Source organism: Chenopodium album, chromosome 27 (assembly GCF_948465745.1).
Source record: "Chenopodium album chromosome 27, dcCheAlbu1.1, whole genome shotgun sequence".
NCBI lineage: Eukaryota > Viridiplantae > Streptophyta > Magnoliopsida > Caryophyllales > Amaranthaceae > Chenopodium > Chenopodium album.
In genome coordinates, this window is record NC_137860.1 from 3,013,116 (window position 1) to 3,034,715 (window position 21,600).

The 21,600-nt window shown below is 35.1% G+C and overlaps 3 protein-coding genes across 4 annotated transcripts; 1 reads left to right on the forward strand and 2 right to left on the reverse strand.

Moving 5' to 3' along the window:
• Positions 1–4,009: 4,009 nt before the first annotated feature.
• LOC145620391 (putative plastid-lipid-associated protein 4, chloroplastic) lies at positions 4,010–7,592 on the reverse strand. 2 transcript variants are annotated; one of them, XM_081675065.1, is made up of 7 exons: positions 7,220–7,592; positions 6,785–6,898; positions 6,598–6,693; positions 6,200–6,274; positions 5,906–5,976; positions 4,545–5,150; positions 4,010–4,352 (listed from the first exon to the last, which is right to left on the reverse strand). In XM_081675065.1, exons 1-6 carry the CDS (start codon positions 7,529–7,531, stop codon positions 5,078–5,080), a joined length of 741 nt encoding a protein of 246 aa, XP_081531191.1. In that variant the 5' UTR covers positions 7,532–7,592; the 3' UTR covers positions 4,010–4,352; positions 4,545–5,077. The 2 variants fall into 2 exon arrangements, with proteins under 2 accessions (XP_081531191.1, XP_081531192.1); XM_081675066.1 differs by having other exon boundaries at positions 4,545–4,708; positions 7,220–7,591.
• Positions 7,593–8,828: 1,236 nt separating this feature from the next.
• On the reverse strand, positions 8,829–14,257 carry LOC145619361 (putative plastid-lipid-associated protein 4, chloroplastic). Its single transcript, XM_081674040.1, has 6 exons — positions 13,895–14,257; positions 13,205–13,318; positions 12,291–12,386; positions 11,588–11,662; positions 10,927–10,994; positions 8,829–9,276 (listed from the first exon to the last, which is right to left on the reverse strand). The coding sequence occupies exons 1-6, from the start codon at positions 14,204–14,206 to the stop codon at positions 9,204–9,206; spliced, it is 738 nt and encodes a 245-aa protein (XP_081530166.1). The 5' UTR covers positions 14,207–14,257; the 3' UTR covers positions 8,829–9,203.
• Positions 14,258–16,260: 2,003 nt separating this feature from the next.
• LOC145619022 (uncharacterized) lies at positions 16,261–16,782 on the forward strand. The gene has a single exon (XM_081673624.1). It carries the CDS (start codon positions 16,261–16,263, stop codon positions 16,780–16,782), a length of 522 nt encoding a protein of 173 aa, XP_081529750.1.
• The last annotated feature ends 4,818 nt before the right edge of the window (positions 16,783–21,600 follow it).

Consider the following 21,600-nt stretch of genomic DNA (forward strand, 5'->3'; position numbering starts at 1 on the left):
TAATCGACATTATCTCCTCATGATCTACTATTAGAACCTAAAGCAGATTCTTAACATGGCAGAGCAATACTCTGTAAATACATCAACTTATTTTCTGCATGTGTTCTGGTTAATATGAGAACTTTGGTTTGTTGCAATTGCATGACAATGGTTTGCTTTCGTTTCCATCTTTAGATGATTTAGCATTAGCAAGTCTTCAAGGTTGACGATGAGAAACTTTTAAGTGAAAACTCCAACAGAATAAAATAATTCAATAAACAGGCTTATTGGATTGTAGAATTATAAGTGTAAAACAAACCATGTTAAACTTTAAATTAAAGCATAATAAGGAAGTACAAATCAAAAGCATCTAAGTTTTGTTCTTATCACATGATTTTGACCTTGCATATGGTATTTCAAAAGTACACTTGATTTTGAACCTAAATAATAACGCAGCAACCCCATGTATGGAGCAATTTATTCTATTGTATCTAGCTTCCAGGATTTATCACTTGCATCCCTCAAAGAAATTGGAGACTTGATTATCCATCATTTGAATCTGTGATTGATTTTGTGATTGCTAACCATTTATTCTCCAGATTCAACGCCTTGTAATCTGGAGTATTCCTACAAGTTTTTGTTTTTTTGTTCCTAGATGTTTCTTTATCATTTGAACTAATAGAAGAAGAAATGTTGCCTCTTTTTTCTCATCTCTTTCTTGGTTGTTGATTGCAATGATTGAATTCTTCCATTTTCTGATACCCAAACCAATTGTGGTAAACACGATTTTCCATCTTTTTTCTCATGAACTTGAAACCTTGCACCAGTGAGTGTATTTCCGGTCTCAATACATATATGATATTGTTTCAACTCCAAATTAAATTACTTAGCCATAGAAAATAGTTCGCTTTATAAGTTTAAGGTACACAAACATATGTGGGTCATTAGTATACATGCAACATGTATATGTATGATATATGTGCAATATATGTACAAATATGATATAAATCATGCGTATATACAAAGTATTACTTTGGATTTGGAATGGAATTTGAATTTGTAATTGATAATCTATGAGTTATGAAATAAATTTGTATCTTATACGTCAAGAGTTAATTATTGTTAAGGGCCCGACTAAAATATATCCAAATATATTTTTATGATTTTGAGTAAGTGGTAAAGGGAAAGATCGGTCGTTGGAAAATCACCCTAAAGCCAAACAATATTTCTACCTAAACTAACCTAAGACAAGTTTAGTGTAAGTAGAGGATCGTATCCACAGTGAATGGGTAAGGACACCACGAGTATGAAACAGTTGCAATCTAGTTCGGTCTCAAAGTGGGGGTTTTGATTAGATAACTACTATGGAGACAAGCACTAGGTAGAAATGGGAATCGACACCAACCAAACCAATGCATCAAAACAATAGGCAAGCATGAACACAAATTAGGTGATAGAAAGAGCACTCAGCATTGCCTTCTTTCGAAACCACAACACTAGGAATTCCTAAACCAAACTCAACTAACAAGATAGGCCAACCAAGTCTTAACGATGGGATATAGACTACTAACTCGGGTTTGTCTTTCGATCGGTCCAAGTAAGCATTAAGGCACAAGCAATTGGGATTTCTCACCTAATTGTTGCAACTAAGACTACTACATCATTCAAATAAGGATCGTAATCAAGAGGAATTTAGCATAATCATATAAGAAAAAGCTCACAATTAGACTCCATCTCTCAATGCAAGCATAGAAGTGAATACATGATCATTAAGTGGCCATCCAATTACACATGCAATTAACCAATTTTCTTACAATCAATCATCAACCCAAAATGAACATGCAAGCACAAAAATCAATTAACCCATGGCTTGGTTTGGTCTTCCCTAGCTAATTAACTACTCACTAATCATGGTGAAGAACATCATAACAACAAGTTCTAATTCTAGCATTAAATTAACAAGTTGAGAAAAGTAGTATGAACAAGGTAGATTGAACATGCAACAACAATTGAACAAGATTAAGGAAGAAATTAGCAATTCAGAGTAAGTAAAAAAATACTTCCTCCGTTTCTTTTTACTTGCAACACAGCCTTGTGGCACGTGTTTTGAGGTCGGGTTTATGTAATGTAGAAAATAAAGAATAAGAGATAGAGGAAAGAGATTATTTAAAATGCTTCAAAGTTGAGGAAGTGTTGAATTCAAGAGAATAATCTTCAATTATCTATTACAATGATTGAGTTTGAGAAGATCTAAGCTAATTAATGAGAGTTCTAAGAAACTAAGGGCCTAAGAAGTCAAAAGGGAATTAAGAGAGAAGAAGATCCGTACAAATGAGCCCCCAAAAACTATTTATAACCCTCAATTACATAGTAAACTCCGTAACAGAAAGCTCGTAGGACCTATCGGGCGCGACCTCTCCAAGGCCCAGAGAGGCCACTCCTAAGGACCGGAGAGGCCGCTCCAATCTGGGAGAAATTGGGGCAGAATGTTCCGTAGCAGGGTGGAGAAGACTCTCCAAAAAGGTGGAGAGGCCGCACACCTATGTTGGCGAGGCCTCTCCGCATTTCTTCTTTCAAATGTACCAAGGGAGGCACGAAGTTCAGCATTGAGGTGGAAAGGGCGCTCCAGTTGGAGAGGCCGCGACCTATGTTGGAGAGGCCTCTCCTCACAAAATTCCTACATTCTGCCAAGGAGGTAGTAGCTACAACAGCGAGGTGGAGATGCCTCTCCACTGACCTGAAGAGGCCGCGCCTTAGGAGAGGCCACACCGCTCTTTGGAGAGGCCGCTCCACTGCAGTTCTCTCCTTTTTTCTTGACTTGGCTCCCTTGACTTGGCTTCTTTCCATCATCTTCTTGCTTAAAATTCCTTGCATATTTCTCGGGATGCTTCGTAGTGCATTCATTGGACCTAAAATATCATAAAAAACAATAACCCCATGAAGCACATAACACACAAAAATGTATAAAAATAGAGTGAAAAATGAACAAAGGCATCAATTCCTCACATATTCAATGTTAAAAACCACTCTATAATCATACAAAATAGCATGCTATTAGTAAGAAATATATTTATGTTTGATTACAATTTAGTTTTATTTGATTTGAATCCACTTAGCTTGAAACAATTGTTAACTTTGCCATTGCCCACCGGCCCATCGCATCCATTATAATCAATTTTAGCTTAATTTTTACATTTATTCTAAGCTAGCATCCTGTGCCTTATTAAAAAAAGAAAGGGAACATCTAACAGGTACCTCTAAAATAGTTATCAGCACAAATATGAGGCTGGAAGGGAGAAATATATTAAGAATGATTTTTTTTTTTTTTTTTTTTTTTTTTTTTTTTTTTTTTTTTTTTTTACATGAGGCCTCCCACCAAAGTAACATATTGCATCAAAATAAACATCAGCATTGAGACTTACAGTTCCAAGTTTATCAAGGATAGTTACTAACAAGGGTGATAAAGTTAATGTTTTGAAAGTTGGCTTGAGATGAAAATGGAGGAAAGGTAAAAAAAAATTATAATTTTGATTTAAAAATGTGTAGAAACTTATTCTTATTACAGGTGGACTATTGATTTGTATGCTGGATTATAATAGATTCATATATCCTACCTAAAACCCTTTCACAAAAGGGACCAGATATGAGCCTGTCATTAATGGGCTATCGTTAAAGAGTTTTTTTTTTTTTTTTTCCTGGTGGATCTATGTCAAAGAGACATGAACATGATACTTTGTGGACTGCTAATTCAACTTGCAACATTGTTAGGCAAATGGCAGTGCTCCACCCCAAAATTTCACAAAATTTATAATATTTTAAGTTAAAAGTGTTATGATTTCTAGCAAAGTATCATGTTTTTACAACACACCATAGATTCATGCATACTGTATAATTTCAAAGTTTGAGACCATGAAATGTTAAATCTAACTCAAAGGCTATCCATAAGACTAAATACTAAGGGCCAAACCAATCTTGCTATTCATAAAATCTAAAACATATCCTTATGATGGTATGAGGTCAAAGATAAAGGTTTTTATTTGAATGCACCAGTCATTGAACTAATAGAAGTAAAGAAACACATAGAATGAAATGTGGTAATCATACATGGCTTAAAACCGATAAGAAATCACTCAAATAATTACATAATATGGCTGGAACGATTAGCATCTGAAGACTATCAGAACTATTCCATTCGAACCATAGTCTATGATAAGTGCTCCACCACCATCAAAACCTTTCTTTTAGAAATTGATTCTGTCAGCTACATTGCCTGTGGGAAAATCTAAATTTGATTGAGCTTGTCTACTTCCTCTTTCACAGCCCACTTGCAGCGCTTTGCAAGAAAAATCAGTTGCAGGTGTAAGCACCGAAACCTAAAGAACAGTAACGCACAGAGCAACACATAGCTAAAATTTCTTAAAAAGCTAAAGCATTCAGTAGTATTATACAATCAAGAAGTCCCTGTCTTTTTACTATACAATCAGCCAAACTTAAGGCAGAAATTCTCAATAAACTTGATACAGGCGAAATGAATTCCAATTGCCAAAATAGAGTATATAACACACCTGTTTAGGCTCTCCATTTTGACCCCCAATCGTAGTTGAAATTATGTGTCCAGTGCCAGCACCATTGCCATCTACTATTGTTGAAGCCAGCACCATTGCTATTATATGTTGCACTTCTGTTCTGAATCTGTCACTCACTACTGATGGTTTATCGATTTTCTTTCCTACAGTATGGTCACAATTTACAACAAGAAACGACGACTAAGAGTTGAAGGAAATGTTGACCTTCTGAGAATAAAATCCTAGAATTGAGTTTTCCATGCAAAATTCAACGAATTATTATACCAAAAGTAATCTGATCAAAATAATGCTCAGCAGTTCTGCTTGGGATCTCGATCTCAACCACATAAAAATCAAAACTTATGTACTAGCTCATGGTCTCAAGGTTCATATGAAATTGCACTTTGTGTTAGGCAATTTACAGAAGCAGCTTACAAATTACAGGATCAGAGTGTTTAAACGCGTAATGCTAGCTTTTAGATGTGCAAATTGTCTGAGGGACTTTTCATGTATAGTGTTTACACACAGACTAATTATCTTGGGACTCTGTACAAACGATCAACCATTTTTAATATAAACAAATTTCCTTTGTCTCCTCTAGATACTCTGCAAAAGCCAAAAAAAAAAAAAAAACAAAAAAAAAAACGTGCATCTTTCATGAGTGACATATCCATCAATAGAGCAGGTCTTTCAAATCACTTGATTATAAACTAATCATATCAATCCAAAGTAAAAAAAAAATGCAGACATTCCTCAACATCAAGTCATGAAAATGAAATGCCTATAACTACTTAATAAATGATAGGTGTTTATTTGCCTAGTTTAATCAGTTAGAGGTAGCTAGCTTCCTTCAGATGCTACAAAACTTGACGGCGAGCTATTACTGACATACATTTTTTCCTCCTCTCTCGCGCACATTCTCACTTCCATTTTCAGATAGATCAGTACATATTGTCACATTGTTGCATTCCATGATCACATACAATGAGAAATTGATACACTAACATAAATCTTGATGGAGCAGGCTTGTCATCTTCATTATAAAACCTTCTGATAATCTAAGTACTGATTATTATGTATCAAAGAAGTAAAATTCAATTTAAAAAGCAGGTAAAACATATATAAATTTTCTTAAGTCTCTAAAATTTCCAATTATATACTACTGTGTATTGATGAAGAATGTTGTGTATAGTTTGGAATGAAGATATCTCATTAGCTACTAACTAACACTACAATGTAAATCAAGTCTGATAGGATAGTCATTCTGGAATCGAGGATATATACTATGGACCTAAAATGAATTGGAGATAAAATAGAGGTGAATGATTTCAGATACAATAATTGCCTTGAACAAAATTTACCGCAGATGCTCATCCAAGTAAGTAATATCCAGAGAGCCATACTGAGTTCTTTCTGGTGCCTTCACCGGTATCTACAAAAGTGAAGCCGCGCTATAAACACACTTCATGGTAGATATTTTACATCAACTAATCATCATAAAGACACAAATTTATCCTAATAGCTAATATGAAGTAATTCATTATATGGAAACTAGTACTCAAGATACTGGACTTCTCGTACAAGTATCACTCTAGTCAATTTTATATCCTTAAACATCATATGATAAAGTATTAATTATAGATTAAGCATATTACCAGTCCCAATATTTTGAAATAATCAAATTTCACAGCCACCTTTCTTGAATTTATCGGCAAGAGATCTGCTGTCACCTGAAAACCATCCAATGTAAACACAAGGGTGATTCAACAGAAACCGCTGAGCATCTGTTTAACCATCATTTTTCATTTAGAAAGGCAAGAAATAAATTTCTAAGTTACTATAACAATATCAAAAATTAAAGAATATCTAAACAGAAGCACTTCATGATCACTAGCCAATTCTAACTTAAGTAAAGGTCGACGAAAATGAGCTTAAGGACAGTAAACATAATGACATTGCAGGCTACATAAGCAAGTATTATGTACTTAATAATTACATTATTGAGTAAAGTATGCTTGTTACAAAATGTCTACAATAATCCAATCAACTTAACCTGATTAAAGAAAGGCCAAGTCTCCATATTTTGGGCTCGAAGAGTGTCAAGATTAATGGCTTGGTAATTAACCCTTGATCTTAAAAACTTGGGTCTCTGTCAAAAAAAAGCAAACAATCCTAAAACTAAACTTACAAAATTAATCAATTAGAAAGATTTAAGAGAATAAAACAAGACAATAAATTACCTCATTTTGTAGAATTGATTTAGAGGTTGTATAAATGAGCTCCCATTTTCCATTCAGTAAATCAGACTTCAGTGGCTCTTTCGTTGGATTTACTGCTTCTAGCTTCCGCGTAAGCTTATAAAAACAAAAAATTAATGTATAATTAGAGAAAAAAATTTAAATAATTCATCGATCCTTACAGTTTCTTTAGCAAGATTTTCTTAATTAACTATTATTATCCACATTTGCTATTGCAAACCAATGAGGTCTTAGACTGAGGGTCCGTGTTAGAGATATGAGATAATCAATATTATCGGAATAACAGTCCGTGTACGATATAGGTCATAGGTTCGAACCTCCCGTCCATCATTTATAATTTGTAATGCCCTTGCGACTCATTCAAAGACGTCGAAACTGAGCAAACAAGAGAGAAAACCAACCAACCAACCAACCAACCTGATCAATCCTCTGCTGGTCATCAGGGGTGGCATCAGCTCCCCTATCAAGAGGCTCAATGGCCATAAGAAGCTCCTCCTTTAATTTTAAGGCTTTGGGATCTTTTCTGTTGGTAAAAAAACCAGGAAAAAAGGATACTTTTGTTCTGATACTTGTTCTGCTGCACTTTTCAGTAGGAAGTGAGAGATGTTTGAAGGTGGGTTTGCTTGGTAAAGGAAGATTTGATGAGGAAGAAGGAAGAAATAAGGGAAATTTTGTGATAGGATCATTTGCAAGTATAATTTTGGAGAGAGAATTAGAAGATGAGGCCATACTGATACTGGTTTCAGAAGGTTGTAGGAGTACAAAACTGATGGTGGGCGTGGGGACGTGTAACTTTCTGCTTGAAAATAGCTATTTTTTTTTTTTTTTTTTTTTTTTTTTTGGAGAGCCATGAGGGCGGAGAATAGATGAGAATCGATTTTAGGATCAACTACTTGAACTACACTCAAGGTGTGTTTGGTATGTGGGAATTGAGGGTGTGATTAGGAGTTTTAATCACATTTGAAGATTAAAGCCTTATTTGGTTGATAGAAATGGGAATAAAAAGAGATTTGGGAATAAGAATATTTCGGGGTGAATTATCATCATTTTACTACCCAAAGAGGGTAGATAATAAATGGATGGGAATGAGAATAAGTATAAAATACAGTAACATTTTTGTCATTAATGAAAATAATGAAAAGAAAATTTTAATAAGGGTATTTTTGTAAAATTGTCATTTATTCTTTATATATTCTCATCCGCTATCCAAACATATTGACAGATTTTCATGAATTCTCAACAAACATTAGTTTATAAGGGCAATCTTTATTTGTATGTATGAGTAAAAGTCTGTTCACATTTACAGAACTGAGCTGAACTGAACTGAACTGATTGAAGCTGAGCTGAGCTGAATTGAATTGAATTGAGCTGAAATGAATATTTTATGAGAGAAGGAAATTATGAGCTGAGCTAAACTAAACTGAACTGATTGGAGCTTAACTAAACTGAAGTGAATTGAACTGAACTAAAATTAAGTAAATGTGAATAGGCCTTAAGAGTAACCTCAATTTTTCATAAGAGTAACCCCATGTTGTCCATAAAAGTAAGCCAAATTTATATTACGAGTGAAATCAAGTAATTTAGAAATAAGTAACTCCATTTGTTCATTCGAGTAACTCAACTTATTTAAGAAAGTAACCCCTTTTTCTCGTACGTTAAGGTAACCTCAATTTGCTCATCATTGTAACCCTTTATTACTTAATTAATTACCTTTATATGTAATTATGTGAAGTGGTCATACATGTTGCTAGCCACATATAAGACTTGGTGAAACTAATTTAACTTCATTAACATTTTTACATGTCTTTCCAAACTAAAACCCTCCCTTAAAATCGGAAAATTTATAAGAAATGTCATCAATAATTCAACACAGCTTCACCTAGTGGTGGGCAGCGTGCTGGGCCGGGCCTCCATGGGCCTTGCCTTGCCATGCCTACATAAATATCTTAAATTGAAAATTACCTCCAGGTAAGAGTGTACAAGCTTATAGAAACTACTACATAAATAAAAATTCAAAATATAACAATTCCCATTAATTAGTTGAGATATTTTGTCATTTAAATTATAAATTCATACATGAAGCCAGTCCTATTGAACAATCAATTAGTGGCTGATTCTCAAATTCGACAATTTTTAGAAATTCACCATCGGTTCAGTGAATACAAGTTTACAACACTCACATTTTGTATTATATTACACAATCAAGCCTATAAGAGTGTAATGTACAGATATCATATTGTACACAATTTTCAGACTAATCTCTGATTTTATTTGTATATCAAAGGAAAAATAAAATAGAAGAAAAAAATCCTGTACTGCTTACTGCTTAGAGCATTGACGTCTTGAATATGCCCCGAGGAAGACCAGACATAAGACCCGTTGACATTCACAGATTTACTCGTTAGCTTGGAATTCTGTATGATCGATCAACCATTTTTAAGATGAACAAGTTTCCTTTGTCTCCTCTTGATACCCTGGAAAAAAAAACGATAGAATAAGAACACATGAATCTGATGTAACACTCCATTCCTTTTGTGTTGCATTTATTGTCCTTGTTCACAATACACAAGACATGTATATTTAGGATAATTAAAAAGGACCAATAATAATCAGTTTTGATAGAACTATGTGTAACTAAAATGGTAACACTATTAATCACAAAAGATTAATTACAAGGGTTACAGATAGAAATCAAGAAAGACTAAAAATGAGCTGCATGGCGTAGGGCTGGCAAAAACTGACCCGACCCGAAAACACGACCCGAACCCGACCCGAAAATAGCGGGTTTGGGTTGAGATTCTTGACCCGAAAACTTAAATGGGTCGACACGAACCCGACCTCATAATTAAATAGGTTAGGTTAAGGTTGAAATTTTCAACCCGAAAATGACCCACTTAACCCGAAATAAGTGAAATAGGCAAAAAAAAAATGCTGAAGTAAACTAGCCCAAGCCCATATTTAATTCTAATAAAATATAAAACCCTAAATCCTATCACACTCTCAATCCTCTTTCAGCAGCCGTAAGAAGCCCTTTCTCTCTCCTATTTCAAGTTATCTCTCAATTTTCTCTCTCTTCAATTGTGGAGATCCATAATTCCATATTGCAATTCAAGAGTAAGGCAGGCAGTTCCCAGACTTCCCACACATTAAATTATGGAAGAATGAGAGGTGGCGGCAGCGGCGACACTACTGACGATATTGCAAGCTAGTAAATGTGATAAATCTGATGATAATTGTTTTTTTTCATGTTTTTGTTATTTACCTTGTAATTTATTGATTTTTATGTTTATTACTCGCTCGTTCATTAAGAACACTTCTTTTAGTTAATTTTGGTTTCAATAAAATATGTTGTTTACATAGTATTTTGGTTTCAACTAAAGCAATGTGTCTATGAACTTGAGTGTTCGTTTGATAATATCAATGGGTTTGATAATTAAAGTTATTAGAAAAACAAATCAGGCTAGTTTCAGGTTGAATAATCTGATTAAAAATTTAAAACCCAAAAAAAAAAAAAAGGTCAGGTCAGATAAGGTCAATTTCGGGTTGACCCGAACCCGATAATATCAGGTTCAGGTTCGGGTTTTCGACCCGAAAAATTAAATGGATCAGGTTAGGGTTGGGGGGTAGCTGACCCGAAATCAACTGACCCGAACACGAACCCGACCCGACCTGACCCATTTGCCAGCCCTAGCATGGCGGTATAGGTAAGTCACAGTAGTATCAGGATTCTATATAAAGAAGTATGGTAGAAGACATTAGGAAGGCAATATATATACTAGTAGTAAAACTTTGCTTTTGTAGCAATTAGAATCTTGTGCAGTGTAGTTGGGTGCATTTTTACTCAGCAGATACAAAATCGGGTTAGTGGGGAGTATTATGAAAGAGAAAATGCTTATCATCCATGCTGATAGTTTAGAGCTCTGGATCATTGGTTTATGAATCTAAAGTCTCACTTACTTTCAGTTTCTTATTATGTCAATCAGGAGACACGCGCGCGTATTCCCAATAGAGGGTTAAAAATGATTCACATGTGAAGCACCCTAAAGATAGTTCTCACAGAAATTCACCTCGTGTAATATAGATCATGCTCAGTACAAAATAGATGTTATTTTTATGCTGCATACCGTAACTCTTCATCTAAGTATGTGATTTCCAATGATCCACGTGCAGAATCTGGTGCCTTAACAGGTATCTGCAGAGGAAAACTATAATTAAACATACTTGACTAGAAATCAAGATGTAGCATACAAAAGAATTCATGTTGGAGGTGCCTCTCTATTCTACTGACTGACTGAAATTTTTCACAATTCATGCACAAGGTATTTCGTAAGAAATTTGGTTGACTTCCTATCATAGGGCTTAGGTTTTAGCAATGAGGTGATAGTGATGACATAAATGCGGATTTATAATCGTAACCAAATCAAAAGCAGTAAAAATCAAGAAATCTTTTCAAGGCAGAGATACAGTCATTGCACTAATTCAAACTAGGCATCTCCGAGAAGGAAAAGAAAAGCACTCAGAGAAGATGCAAATTATATCAATCATAACACAACTAGCCATTATATTATAATTCTATAATTGATCTTGTCTCTTTGATCATAGATGTCTTAAGGGTATCATTGATTATGCAAAAAGAACTAGCTAAGTGCTTATGCAATCCCCCTTTTTGAAGTACAATATATGTGTCCTTGATTAATATACTCACAAATTTTATTTGCTTGTTCCTCTGTAAAAGCTTTATAAAAAAACCAACTAGATCTATTATGAATATATTGGAGTTATTACCAGCCCTCCTATTTTGAAATAATCAAATTTCACAGCTACTTTTCTTGAATTGACCGGAGTGAGATCTGCTGTGACCTGGAAAACATTTATATGAGCACATTAGTAAGAAAAATTAAAAGCATCGATGATTAAAGTATATTATCTGTCGTGCTGGAATAGAAGATACTACAACATACTGTATATTTGTTGACACCAAACACCATTTAACGTGAGTCACTCAGTAACTAAGATTGAAGTTTAACGAGTTTTTGGACCAAGCAAGAAATAAATGTTTCAGGATACATTAGCATCTTAGCACCGCAGTCCAAATTACATATGAGATTATAAGTGGTTAGAAACAATTATCTTAAATGCTTTAAGTACATAAGAGTCTAAAATGTATAAACTGAGCTATGATTAAAGTGAGAAAAAACTAATACAAACCTAACAGCTCCTCACACCGTACTTAAAAAGGACAGTTTTAAATAGGATAGTTTCTCAACTTAAGAAAGCAGCTTCATAAACCTACAAAATGTGATGTATTGGAACCTTTCTCGAATATTTCAAAAAAGAAATAGTTTAGCTCAACAATCCTTAATCACTTGTGAATTGCAATAAGTAGAAGGATGGCAGAAGATTTTCAAACAAAATAAGACGGACTATACAATCATTTAGTCAGTATAACTTGTATGAGTGAGATAAAATCAAAGGCAATCAGTGCTACCTGGTTAAAAAATGGCCAACTTTCCATATTCTGAGCCCGAAGTGTATCTGCATTGATTGCTTGATAGTTGACTCTTGATCTTAAGAATTTAGGTCTCTGTCAAAATAAAAAGGTGAGCTGATTACAGAACTGCATTTAGGAATAGAAGATACCTTAATCATGACTTTAAGCGACAACATCCAGTTCAATTTGAGAGCTAGGAACTAAAAAAGAGCCAAGTCAACTTACAATATGTTCAGCTTTTTAAAAAGTACTTGTTGCCCTTCATAAACTATGTATTTACTAATTGATTACATGTTCAGAGAACAGAGATTGGCTTGATCAACTCATAGAATATGCTTTTTGTCTTAAATTGCAACTGATAATCCTATAATCCTAGGTAGCATAGGCAATGCCGTCATTAAATAAAGTCTCTCATATTTTCTGCAATTACTAAATTAGAAAGTTTGAACTGCTGTTCTATTTCTGAAACTTAAACTTCAGTGTTCAACAAATAACAAACATATGAGCTAAAAATACTATTGCATGCAGCCTGGTGCTCTGTCTCCAGTCTCAACTATTTCCTCCATATGCAGGAGTACATGAAAACACATGCTCGAGAATTTCTCAGAATACTAGTATAAAAATAGTATTGCCTAAGATTCAAACATTTGAACAGAAATATCAAATGTCAGGAAAAAAAGAGTAGAATGCAAACCAGAACAATCCTTGAAAGCACAAGTGCGTGATTGGCTACATTTTCTTACTACAATATCTGATAAATGATAATTAGAGAAGCATTCCATGTGATTAGAAAAATTGGGCAGATGATAAAACAAGCAATTATCACAGTAATGTGGCAAGATGATACACCACCATTACATAGGTAGAAATATGTGGTATAGCATTTGAAGTTCAATAGATAATAAAAAAACCTTAGTTTGTAAGATTCCTTGCGAGGTAGTGTAAATGAGCTCCCATTTCCCATTCAGTAAATCAGACTTCAGTGGCTCTTTCGTTGGATTCACTGCTTCAAGCTTGCGAGTAAGCTTATGAACACCACAATTAAAAACCAAAATTAGACCAAATAACAGAAAATAACTATTTTGGCAGCTATCTTGAACCAGACTCTTTAGTATACAAACTATAATACTGCACAATTATAGCATTTTGAGGAGTAAAACATGCAATCAAATAACCTGAGACAATATAGTTTTCTACTTTTTTCTCACCAAAGTTGGCTCCTATGAACTTAACATTTCACTATTATCATTAGTTTACTAAGCACAAGAACTAGAAGACATGTATATTTGCACCACATAATTTAAGGTAAGACTTATTCCACATTTCTTTTGTTGGGTCTTAATCCTCAATAAAAACATTTCATAATGTCCAATATATTGCAACTAGCTTAGTTCGTTTAAGTCTTCCCAAGACCTTGAATCAAATTCCGTCTACATTGGAGAGAATTAGGGATTTAACTACTACTATAGTACTATACTCATAAATATAGTAGCATCACTAAAACACCCAAATTACAAAATCATCATAAACCCAACTTTGTAATTAAAAATCCCAAAAAAATAAAATAAAAAAAATAAAAGGGGAATTGAGGAAATTCCAACCTGCTCAATACTCTGTTGATCTTCAGGGGTGGCATCAGCTCCTCTATCAAGGGGTTTAATGGCCTCAAGAAGCTCCATTTTAAGAGCTTCAGCATTTTTACCTTTGGTAAAGAAGGTAGGAAAGAAGGAAACTTTAGTTTTAGTACTGATGCTACTTCTTCTGCTGCTGCATTGGCCAGTGAGAGGATTATTTGAGAGGTTTTGAAAGATTGGAAATTGAATGTTTGAAGGTAGTTGATGAATTGGGAGTTTTCTGATTGATTTATTTGCAGGCAAAGATTTGGGGAGAGATACTGAAGAAGATAAGGCCATAGTGGAGATATGGAATGGTGTCCCTCCAAAACTTTCTTTTTGTAATCTGACAAAATTGACCTGATGAATTGATGATAGCTAGATTGCTATGCAGCTATGGAATGGTAATTTTTTATTATTTTTTTTATTTTATTATTATTTTTTTTTTACAATGAACTGCACTTACAAAATTGACCCGACCTGATCCACCCAAAAAATAAGATGGAGCTAGTTTTGAAACCTGAGAGTTTTGTTTGGAAAAGAGCTTCTAGCTTATAGAAAGTTAGAAACCATCTTTCAAGAAAAATATAAAAATATTGAAGTTGATTAAAGGTTTGACTGTTATGAAAAAACAATTTTGAGTGCTTGGTAAACAACTTATTAAAATAGATTTTTCGACTAAAAAAAGCTCGTACTTTTTATAAATAAGCTTATTGAATATTTTACTTTTTAGTTGATATATACAATAAAATGGAAATTCTCTCCCTCTAATAACTTAAGTCATTAATGACTCTAATAATGTTCGTTGGTATAAATTGTGCTTAGAGCCTTAGATGGTATTACCATTATACCAAAATAATCCTCCATTAATACCAATAAATACAAATGCTTTGTTGGTATAAATAGCCTACTTTGTTGGTATAAGTAGCATACTTTGTTGGTGTTATAAGGAGCAGTTTCTAGTTAATCTAATTGATTGATTTATAGCCACGTCACATAAATGACTTCGTGTATGCTGATTCAGATTACGCGCCTTACACATGTGTAATCAACCTGTATGTAACTCCGTTTCATATAATCTTTAACGCGGTATGCTTAATGTTTCTGTTTCTGTTGAAATTAATAATTCAATTCAAAACTTACATTATTGAATCTCTTCAAAGTTGGAGTATATGGAGAATATAAGCAACAACATGAACAGTGGCGAAGAAGAACTGATTGCTACACAATCCAATTAGTCTACTGACTCTGTACAAGAACAATGAAAAGTACTAAGGATTTGGTCTTTGTGTTCTGTTATGCTTGCTTGTGCAGCACCCACACGGGTTCACCGGCTAAGCTATTAACACATCTAACATTCTTTATACTTCATATATACCAACACACATTAAACAGAGAAAATTGAATTGGCCTTTTCATTAAAATTTGAACAATTGGGCAGTTTTATACTGATTTTGGCTAGATTTTCTGCATAATGTTGAGGGTTATAAGTTGGTTTTAGTTTCTGCTCAATGATCAGGTCCATTGTTCATATGTACTGCTGAGTATGAACAATCCCTTTCTTGATTCTCGATTTAGCTCTCTTCTTGTGTTCACTGTTTTGTCATGTAACAAATTTCATCATATTTGTACTTATCATCAGAAATATTTGCTGATTGAACAATCAGAGCAGCTTGACAAGCCCACCAACTGTGAAAACAGAACGAGTCCCAGAAATGCACATATCTTCCAAAAAAGGAATCGTTCTCCACAACTCTCAAAGCCATAGGTGATGGGTTTTCTACACCAGTAGACCAAATTAGCAGCAAGTGATATCCCATATCCATGTTTTGAAGCCGGTAATTTAATAAAACTATACCTTACCTTTACTATATTCATCATTCTGTGTGCAAATAGCAGCATAATGATGAAATAGAGAGTAGTAATATATGCTGTAGTAGGTAGAATATGATTTGTCTGTTAGTACTGTCATAGGCTAGCAGTCATTTGTTTTGTTCTGTAATGTGCTGTAAGGTTCCTAGTGGTCCTAAGAGGCCAAATCCCTAGGTTAAATGTGAGTGCTGTCATATATAAGGCAGCAAGAATATTGTAGCAGTCATTCAGAAAACACTAAAGAAAATGCTCAATGAAAACATCCTGCTCCTATCATATTTGCTGCTATTCTGTTTCTGCTAAAAATCGAGCCTTTTATGTCTGTCATCATGGCTGAGGTCAGTATATTAGCAGCAATTATGCAGTAAAGTTTTTTTAAAAAAATTTTGTTCCTTTAATATTGTGAACTGTAGATCTGTGAAAGCAATATATAAAGTTGATATCCTTATTATTAGATAACCATTGTATCTTGCATATAAAATATGTCGACTGTAATAGAGACCACTAGCCCCTTATACTTGCATCCATCTGATGGAAGCAACTCTATCAGTGTAGAGAAACTAGAAGGATCAAGTAATTATAGATCTTGGAAAAGATCAATGGAAATCAGTCTTGGATCCAAGAGAAAATATGGGTTTGTGACTGGGACTGTAGGAAGAGACTTGAGTGATAGGGTAAAACAAGAAGCTTGGGATACATGTAACAACATGATAATAGCATGGATACTAGGAAATGTGTCAGATTCTATCAAAAAATCTGTCATGTTCATTAGTAACTGCTCTCAGATCTGGAAACAACTTGAACAAAGGTATGCTATTGCTAATGGTTCAAGGAAATATCAGTTGAACAAGGAAATTTATGAAACAAAGCAGTCGAGCAAAAGTGTGACTGACTATTATACAGAATTAAAAATTCTGTGGGAGGAACTAGAAAACATGACAAGCTTGCCTCCTATTACCACCACCAATGCAGAAATCACTGCATTCCTTACTGCCCTGAATTAGCAAAAGGATGAACAGAAGTTGTTCCAGTTCCTAAATGGACTGGATGAGAGTTACAGTCAACTAAGGAGTCACTTGCTTATGCAAACTCCTTTGCCTAGTGTTGACTCAACATGTAACACCCTGCATCAAGAAGAGAATCAAAGAACAATGCTGAAAACTGTAAAAGAAGAAGTTGAACCCTTGGCAATGTTTAGCAAGGGTAATAGTGAGAGTGTGACAGGAGAAACCACATGTACACACTGTGGAAAATTTGGTCATGTCAAGGAGAAATGCTGGTATCTGAAGGGATTCCCAAGTGGACACCCAAAAGCTCAAAAAGACTTCAAAATGAACAATAATAGAGGTGGATTCAGAGGTGGAAGAGGTTATAGAGGTGGTGGTAGAATAGGAAGAGGTGGAAGAACTGCTGCAAATGTGCACACAGAAGCAGGAAGCACAAGCAACAACTCTTCTACACTGCCATTCAATGCAAGTCAGCTAGAACAACTGGTAAAATTGTGGCCAAATGTGGGAAGGTCAGCTAGAACAGGACAAGAAGAAGAAGATGATGTTGACTTCACATATGCAGGCATGGTGAGCTGTTATTATGCTGATGCAGCAAAGGCATCCTGGATCATTGACTCAGGTGCCTCAGATCATATGACAGGGAACCTAGAGGTACTTGAAAATGCTGAGAAATGCAGGAATGAGGCAAAAATCAATCTGCCAACTGGCCATACATCTGGAATCACTCATAAAGGATGTGTGAGCCTAGAGAATGGGATGAAACTCAAGGAGGTTCTGTATATTCCGGTATTCAAGCATAATCTGCTGTCTGTACAAAAGTTGGTGGAAAATGAGTCATGTAAAGTGGATTTTCATGCAAAGTATTGTGTAATACAGGACAAGAAAAGTGGAGAAATCAGAGGGATAGGCAAGGCTGAGAATGGTCTGTACTATCTCATAAATGAGTCAATGAAAGATGTGATGAAGAAACTTTCTGAACTGAAGAAACATAGTGAGAAAATAGCATTACAAGCAGCATCAACAATGACAATCCCAGGGACTGTGAAGAATGTGAACAAGCTGAGTGAGCCAACTCTCTGGCACCAGAGGTTAGGTCATGCTCCTATGACTAAGATCAGAAAAATTGAAGAATTGAAGGGAGTTGAGAAGAAATATGAAGATGTGTGTCTGACATGTCCTGCTGCCAAGTTTACTAATCTGCCATACACCTTGAGTGAATCAAGGGCAAAACAGGCATTTGAACTGATTCACATAGACATCTGGGGAGCATATAAAGTGCCAACTAGATGCAATCAGAAGTATTTTCTTACAATTGTAGATGACTTCTCCAGAGTGACATGGGTAAAAATGCTGAAAGAGAAATCTCAGGCATTCAGTGCAATAGAGGAATTTGTTCATATGAGCAAAACTCAGTATGGAAAAAAGGTGCAAGTCATAAGATCTGATAATGCACTGGAATTTGATGATGAGAGCTGCAAAAAGATGTTCTGGAAGATGGGAATGATTCATCAGACAAGTTGTGTGGACAGACCACAACAAAATGGAAGAGTTGAAAGGAAACACAGGAATATTTTGGAGATGGCAAGAGCTCTCAGAATTTAAGCTGGAATTCCTTTGCAATATTGGGGTGACAGTGTTCAAACAGCTGTGTACATAATTAACAGGCTTCCCACTCCACTCTTGAATCACAAGAGCCCATATGAGGTACTCACTGAAACCAAACCAATTTATAGTCACATGAGAGTGTTTGGATGTTTGGCTATGGCAAGTAATCCAAGTAGAAATGTAAACAAATTTAGCCTAAGAGATGTGCCATGTGTGTTCTTAGGATATCCTTTGAATCAAAAGGGGTACAAACTACTCAACTTAGCTGAAAACAAAGTTTTTGTGAGTAGAGATGTGAAATTTCTTGAGTCTATTTGTCCTTACAAATTGTTTCATCCCCATAGTAAAACTCAGTCAGAAATTATAGACAATACTGGAATTCACATTGATAATAAGGGAATAGAAGATAGTGAGGACATTGAAATTGAAGAAAATGTGGAGTTGGAACACATAGAGGAAACTGAGGAAGATATCACACTGAAACTGTACAGTCAGATCATGATCAGGATGATAATGAAGATGTAATGAGAAGGAGTAGTAGACCTCATGTGCCACCTAAATGGCACAAAGATTATGTGATGGGAAAGTCCAACCTTTGTTTCAAAATTGTTCCTGAAAAAATAGAAACAGTTGTCAATGTTCCAATCAGCAATACCTTTTCTGTTCTCATGTCTGAAGTCACAAAAAACCCTGAGCCAAATTCCTTCAAACAAGCTGTTAAGAAACAAGAGTGGGTGAATGCTATGAATGAAGAATTAGAAGCCTTAGAAACCAATAACACCTGGGAAATAACTGACCTACCAGAAGGGAAAAAGGCAATAGGATGTAAATGGTTGTATAAAACCAAATACAAGCCTAATGGAGAGAAAGAAAGAGATAAGTCAAGACTTGTGATTCTAGGAAACAAGCAAGTGTATGGCATTGACTATGACCAAACATTTGCCCCTGTAGCAAAAATGACTACTGTGAGATCTCTTCTTGCTGTAGCTGCCTTAGAAAGCTGGAATGTACATCAAATGGATGTTAAAAATGCTTTTTTACATGGTGAATTGCAGGAAGATGTGTACATGAAGCTACCACAAGGGTATACAGGAATTGGAAGCAGAATAAGTGCTCAAGGAGAGGGGGAGCAAAGTGCCCTGAAAACTGACAAAGTGTGTAAACTGAAGAGATCTCTGTATGGGCTTAAACAAGCTCCCAGGCAGTGGTTTGCAAAGCTGAGTGGAGCTCTGAAAAGTAACATGTTCACTCAATCAAAATCTGATTACTCTTTGTTCTGTAAGAAAAAGGGCAGAAGTTTGACTGTGATCCTAGTCTATGTTGATGACTTGATAATTGCTGGTAATGACATGGAAGCTATGAATGAAGCAAAATTGTTCTTAGCCTCTCAATTCCACATGAAAGACATGGGTGAGCTAAGATATTTTCTTGGCATTGAGGTTGACAGAAGTGATCAAGGAATGTTTCTGTCACAAAGAAAATATGTTACTGATATTTTGGAAGAATATGGAATGACCAATGCAAAACCACTTAAGCTCCCTATGGATCCTCACTTAAAGCTGAGAGATGACAGTGGAAGTGTGCTGAAGGATGCTGAGCCATACCAGAAACTGGTGGGAAAACTCATTTACTTAACAATCACAAGACCTGACATATCATTTACAGTCCATGTGTTGAGTAAATTCATGCATAAACCAACTGATGTGCACTATCAGTGTGCTAAGAGAGTGCTCAGGTACTTGTCTGGTTCTACACAACAAGGTATACTCCTTGCCTCAAAAGGTAGTGCAGAACTAAAAGCCTACTGTGATAGTGATTGGGCAGGATGCCAGAATACCAGAAGATCAACATCTGGCTTCTGTATTCTGTTTGGAAACTCTCCTATTTCTTGGAAATCCAAGAGACAATCTGTTGTTGCTAGAAGTACTGCAGAAGCATAAATCAGATCAATGGCTTTGACTGTATGTGAAGTAATGTGGCTAAAGAATCTCTTGAAAGATCTAGGAATGACTAAACTAGGGACAACCTCTGTGTATTGTGATAATCAAGCAGCTTTAGCTATTGCAGCTAATCCTGTTCACCATGAGAAGACAAAGCATGTTGACATGAAGGTGTAATTGCCCCTAGCTATGTCCACAGCACTCATCAACTTGCAGATGTGTTCACCAAAATTCTGTCTGTGGAACAGATGAATCAACTTTTGTCCAAGCTTGGAGTTCAGTCTCAATTCCTCACTCTAAGCTTGAGGGGGAGTGATGAAATAGAGAGTAGTAATATATGCTGTAGTAGGTAGAATATGATTTGTCTGTTAGTACTGTCATAGGCTAGCAGTCATTTGTTTTGTTCTGTAATGTGTTGTAAGGTTCCTAGTGGTCCTAAGAGGCCAAATCCCTAGGTTAAATGTGAGTGCTGTCATATATAAGGCAGCAAGAATATTGTAGCAGTCATTCAGAAAACACTAAAGAAAATGCTCAATGAAAACATCCTGCTCCTATCATATTTGCTGCTATTCTGTTTCTGCTAAAAATCGAGCCTTTTATGTCTGTCATCACATAATGAGTATCAGCAAAGTCAAGAAGAGCAAACTGCCATTCCCCAGTTTGAGATGATTCAACAGCAATATCGGATTCCTGGCATCACCATAAGGTGGAAGTGACCAAACATGTTAGAATTTTTAGAATAGAAAGAAACACATATAGGTAAGCGCAAACACTCATACAATTTTAGTTTCAAAATATAAGCAATATATTGTTAACATTATAGATTTGGGAGCATTTTTTTTTATTTGTTGCACACAAATAATGAAAAGGCATCATATATCTATCTAGATCACTATAAAACCAAAAACTAGTTAGAAAATCTTTCAAAAAAAAAAAAAAAAAAACTAGTTAGAAAAGGACATTGCAAAACATGTCCTAACTTCATAATAATATACTACTGCATTCTAAGATATTAGTCTCCTAATGGAAGGTTAAAGCTTCTCTAAACAAGCCTAACAACATATTAATATACTACTAGCATTCCAAGATATTAGTCTCCCAATTGAAGGTTAAAGCTTCTCTAAACAAGCCTAATAACATATTAATATACTACTGCATTCCAAGATATTAGTCTCCCAATTGAAGGTTCTTCATAAAAAGTACAATGAATAGGTAGAAAATCAGAATCACAAATTGTCAGAAGGGGCAGCTGAATATCCAGCATGCA

Coding starts and splice junctions, on each gene's coding strand:
- LOC145620391 (XM_081675065.1), bottom strand. CDS start 7,531: ATGGCCTCATCTTCTAATTCTCTCTCCAAAATTATACTTGCAAATGAT. Junction 6,694..6,784: donor AATCAATTCTACAAAATGAG/GTAATTTATTGT, acceptor TTTTTTTGACAG/AGACCCAAGTTTTTAAGATC. Junction 5,977..6,199: donor ATTTCAAAATATTGGGACTG/GTAATATGCTTA, acceptor TCACTTTTGTAG/ATACCGGTGAAGGCACCAGA.
- LOC145619361 (XM_081674040.1), bottom strand. CDS start 14,206: ATGGCCTTATCTTCTTCAGTATCTCTCCCCAAATCTTTGCCTGCAAAT. Junction 13,319..13,894: donor ATCAACAGAGTATTGAGCAG/GTTGGAATTTCC, acceptor GGTGTTCATAAG/CTTACTCGCAAGCTTGAAGC. Junction 12,387..13,204: donor AAGGAATCTTACAAACTAAG/GTTTTTTTATTA, acceptor TTATTTTGACAG/AGACCTAAATTCTTAAGATC.
- LOC145619022 (XM_081673624.1), top strand. CDS start 16,261: ATGTCGACTGTAATAGAGACCACTAGCCCCTTATACTTGCATCCATCT.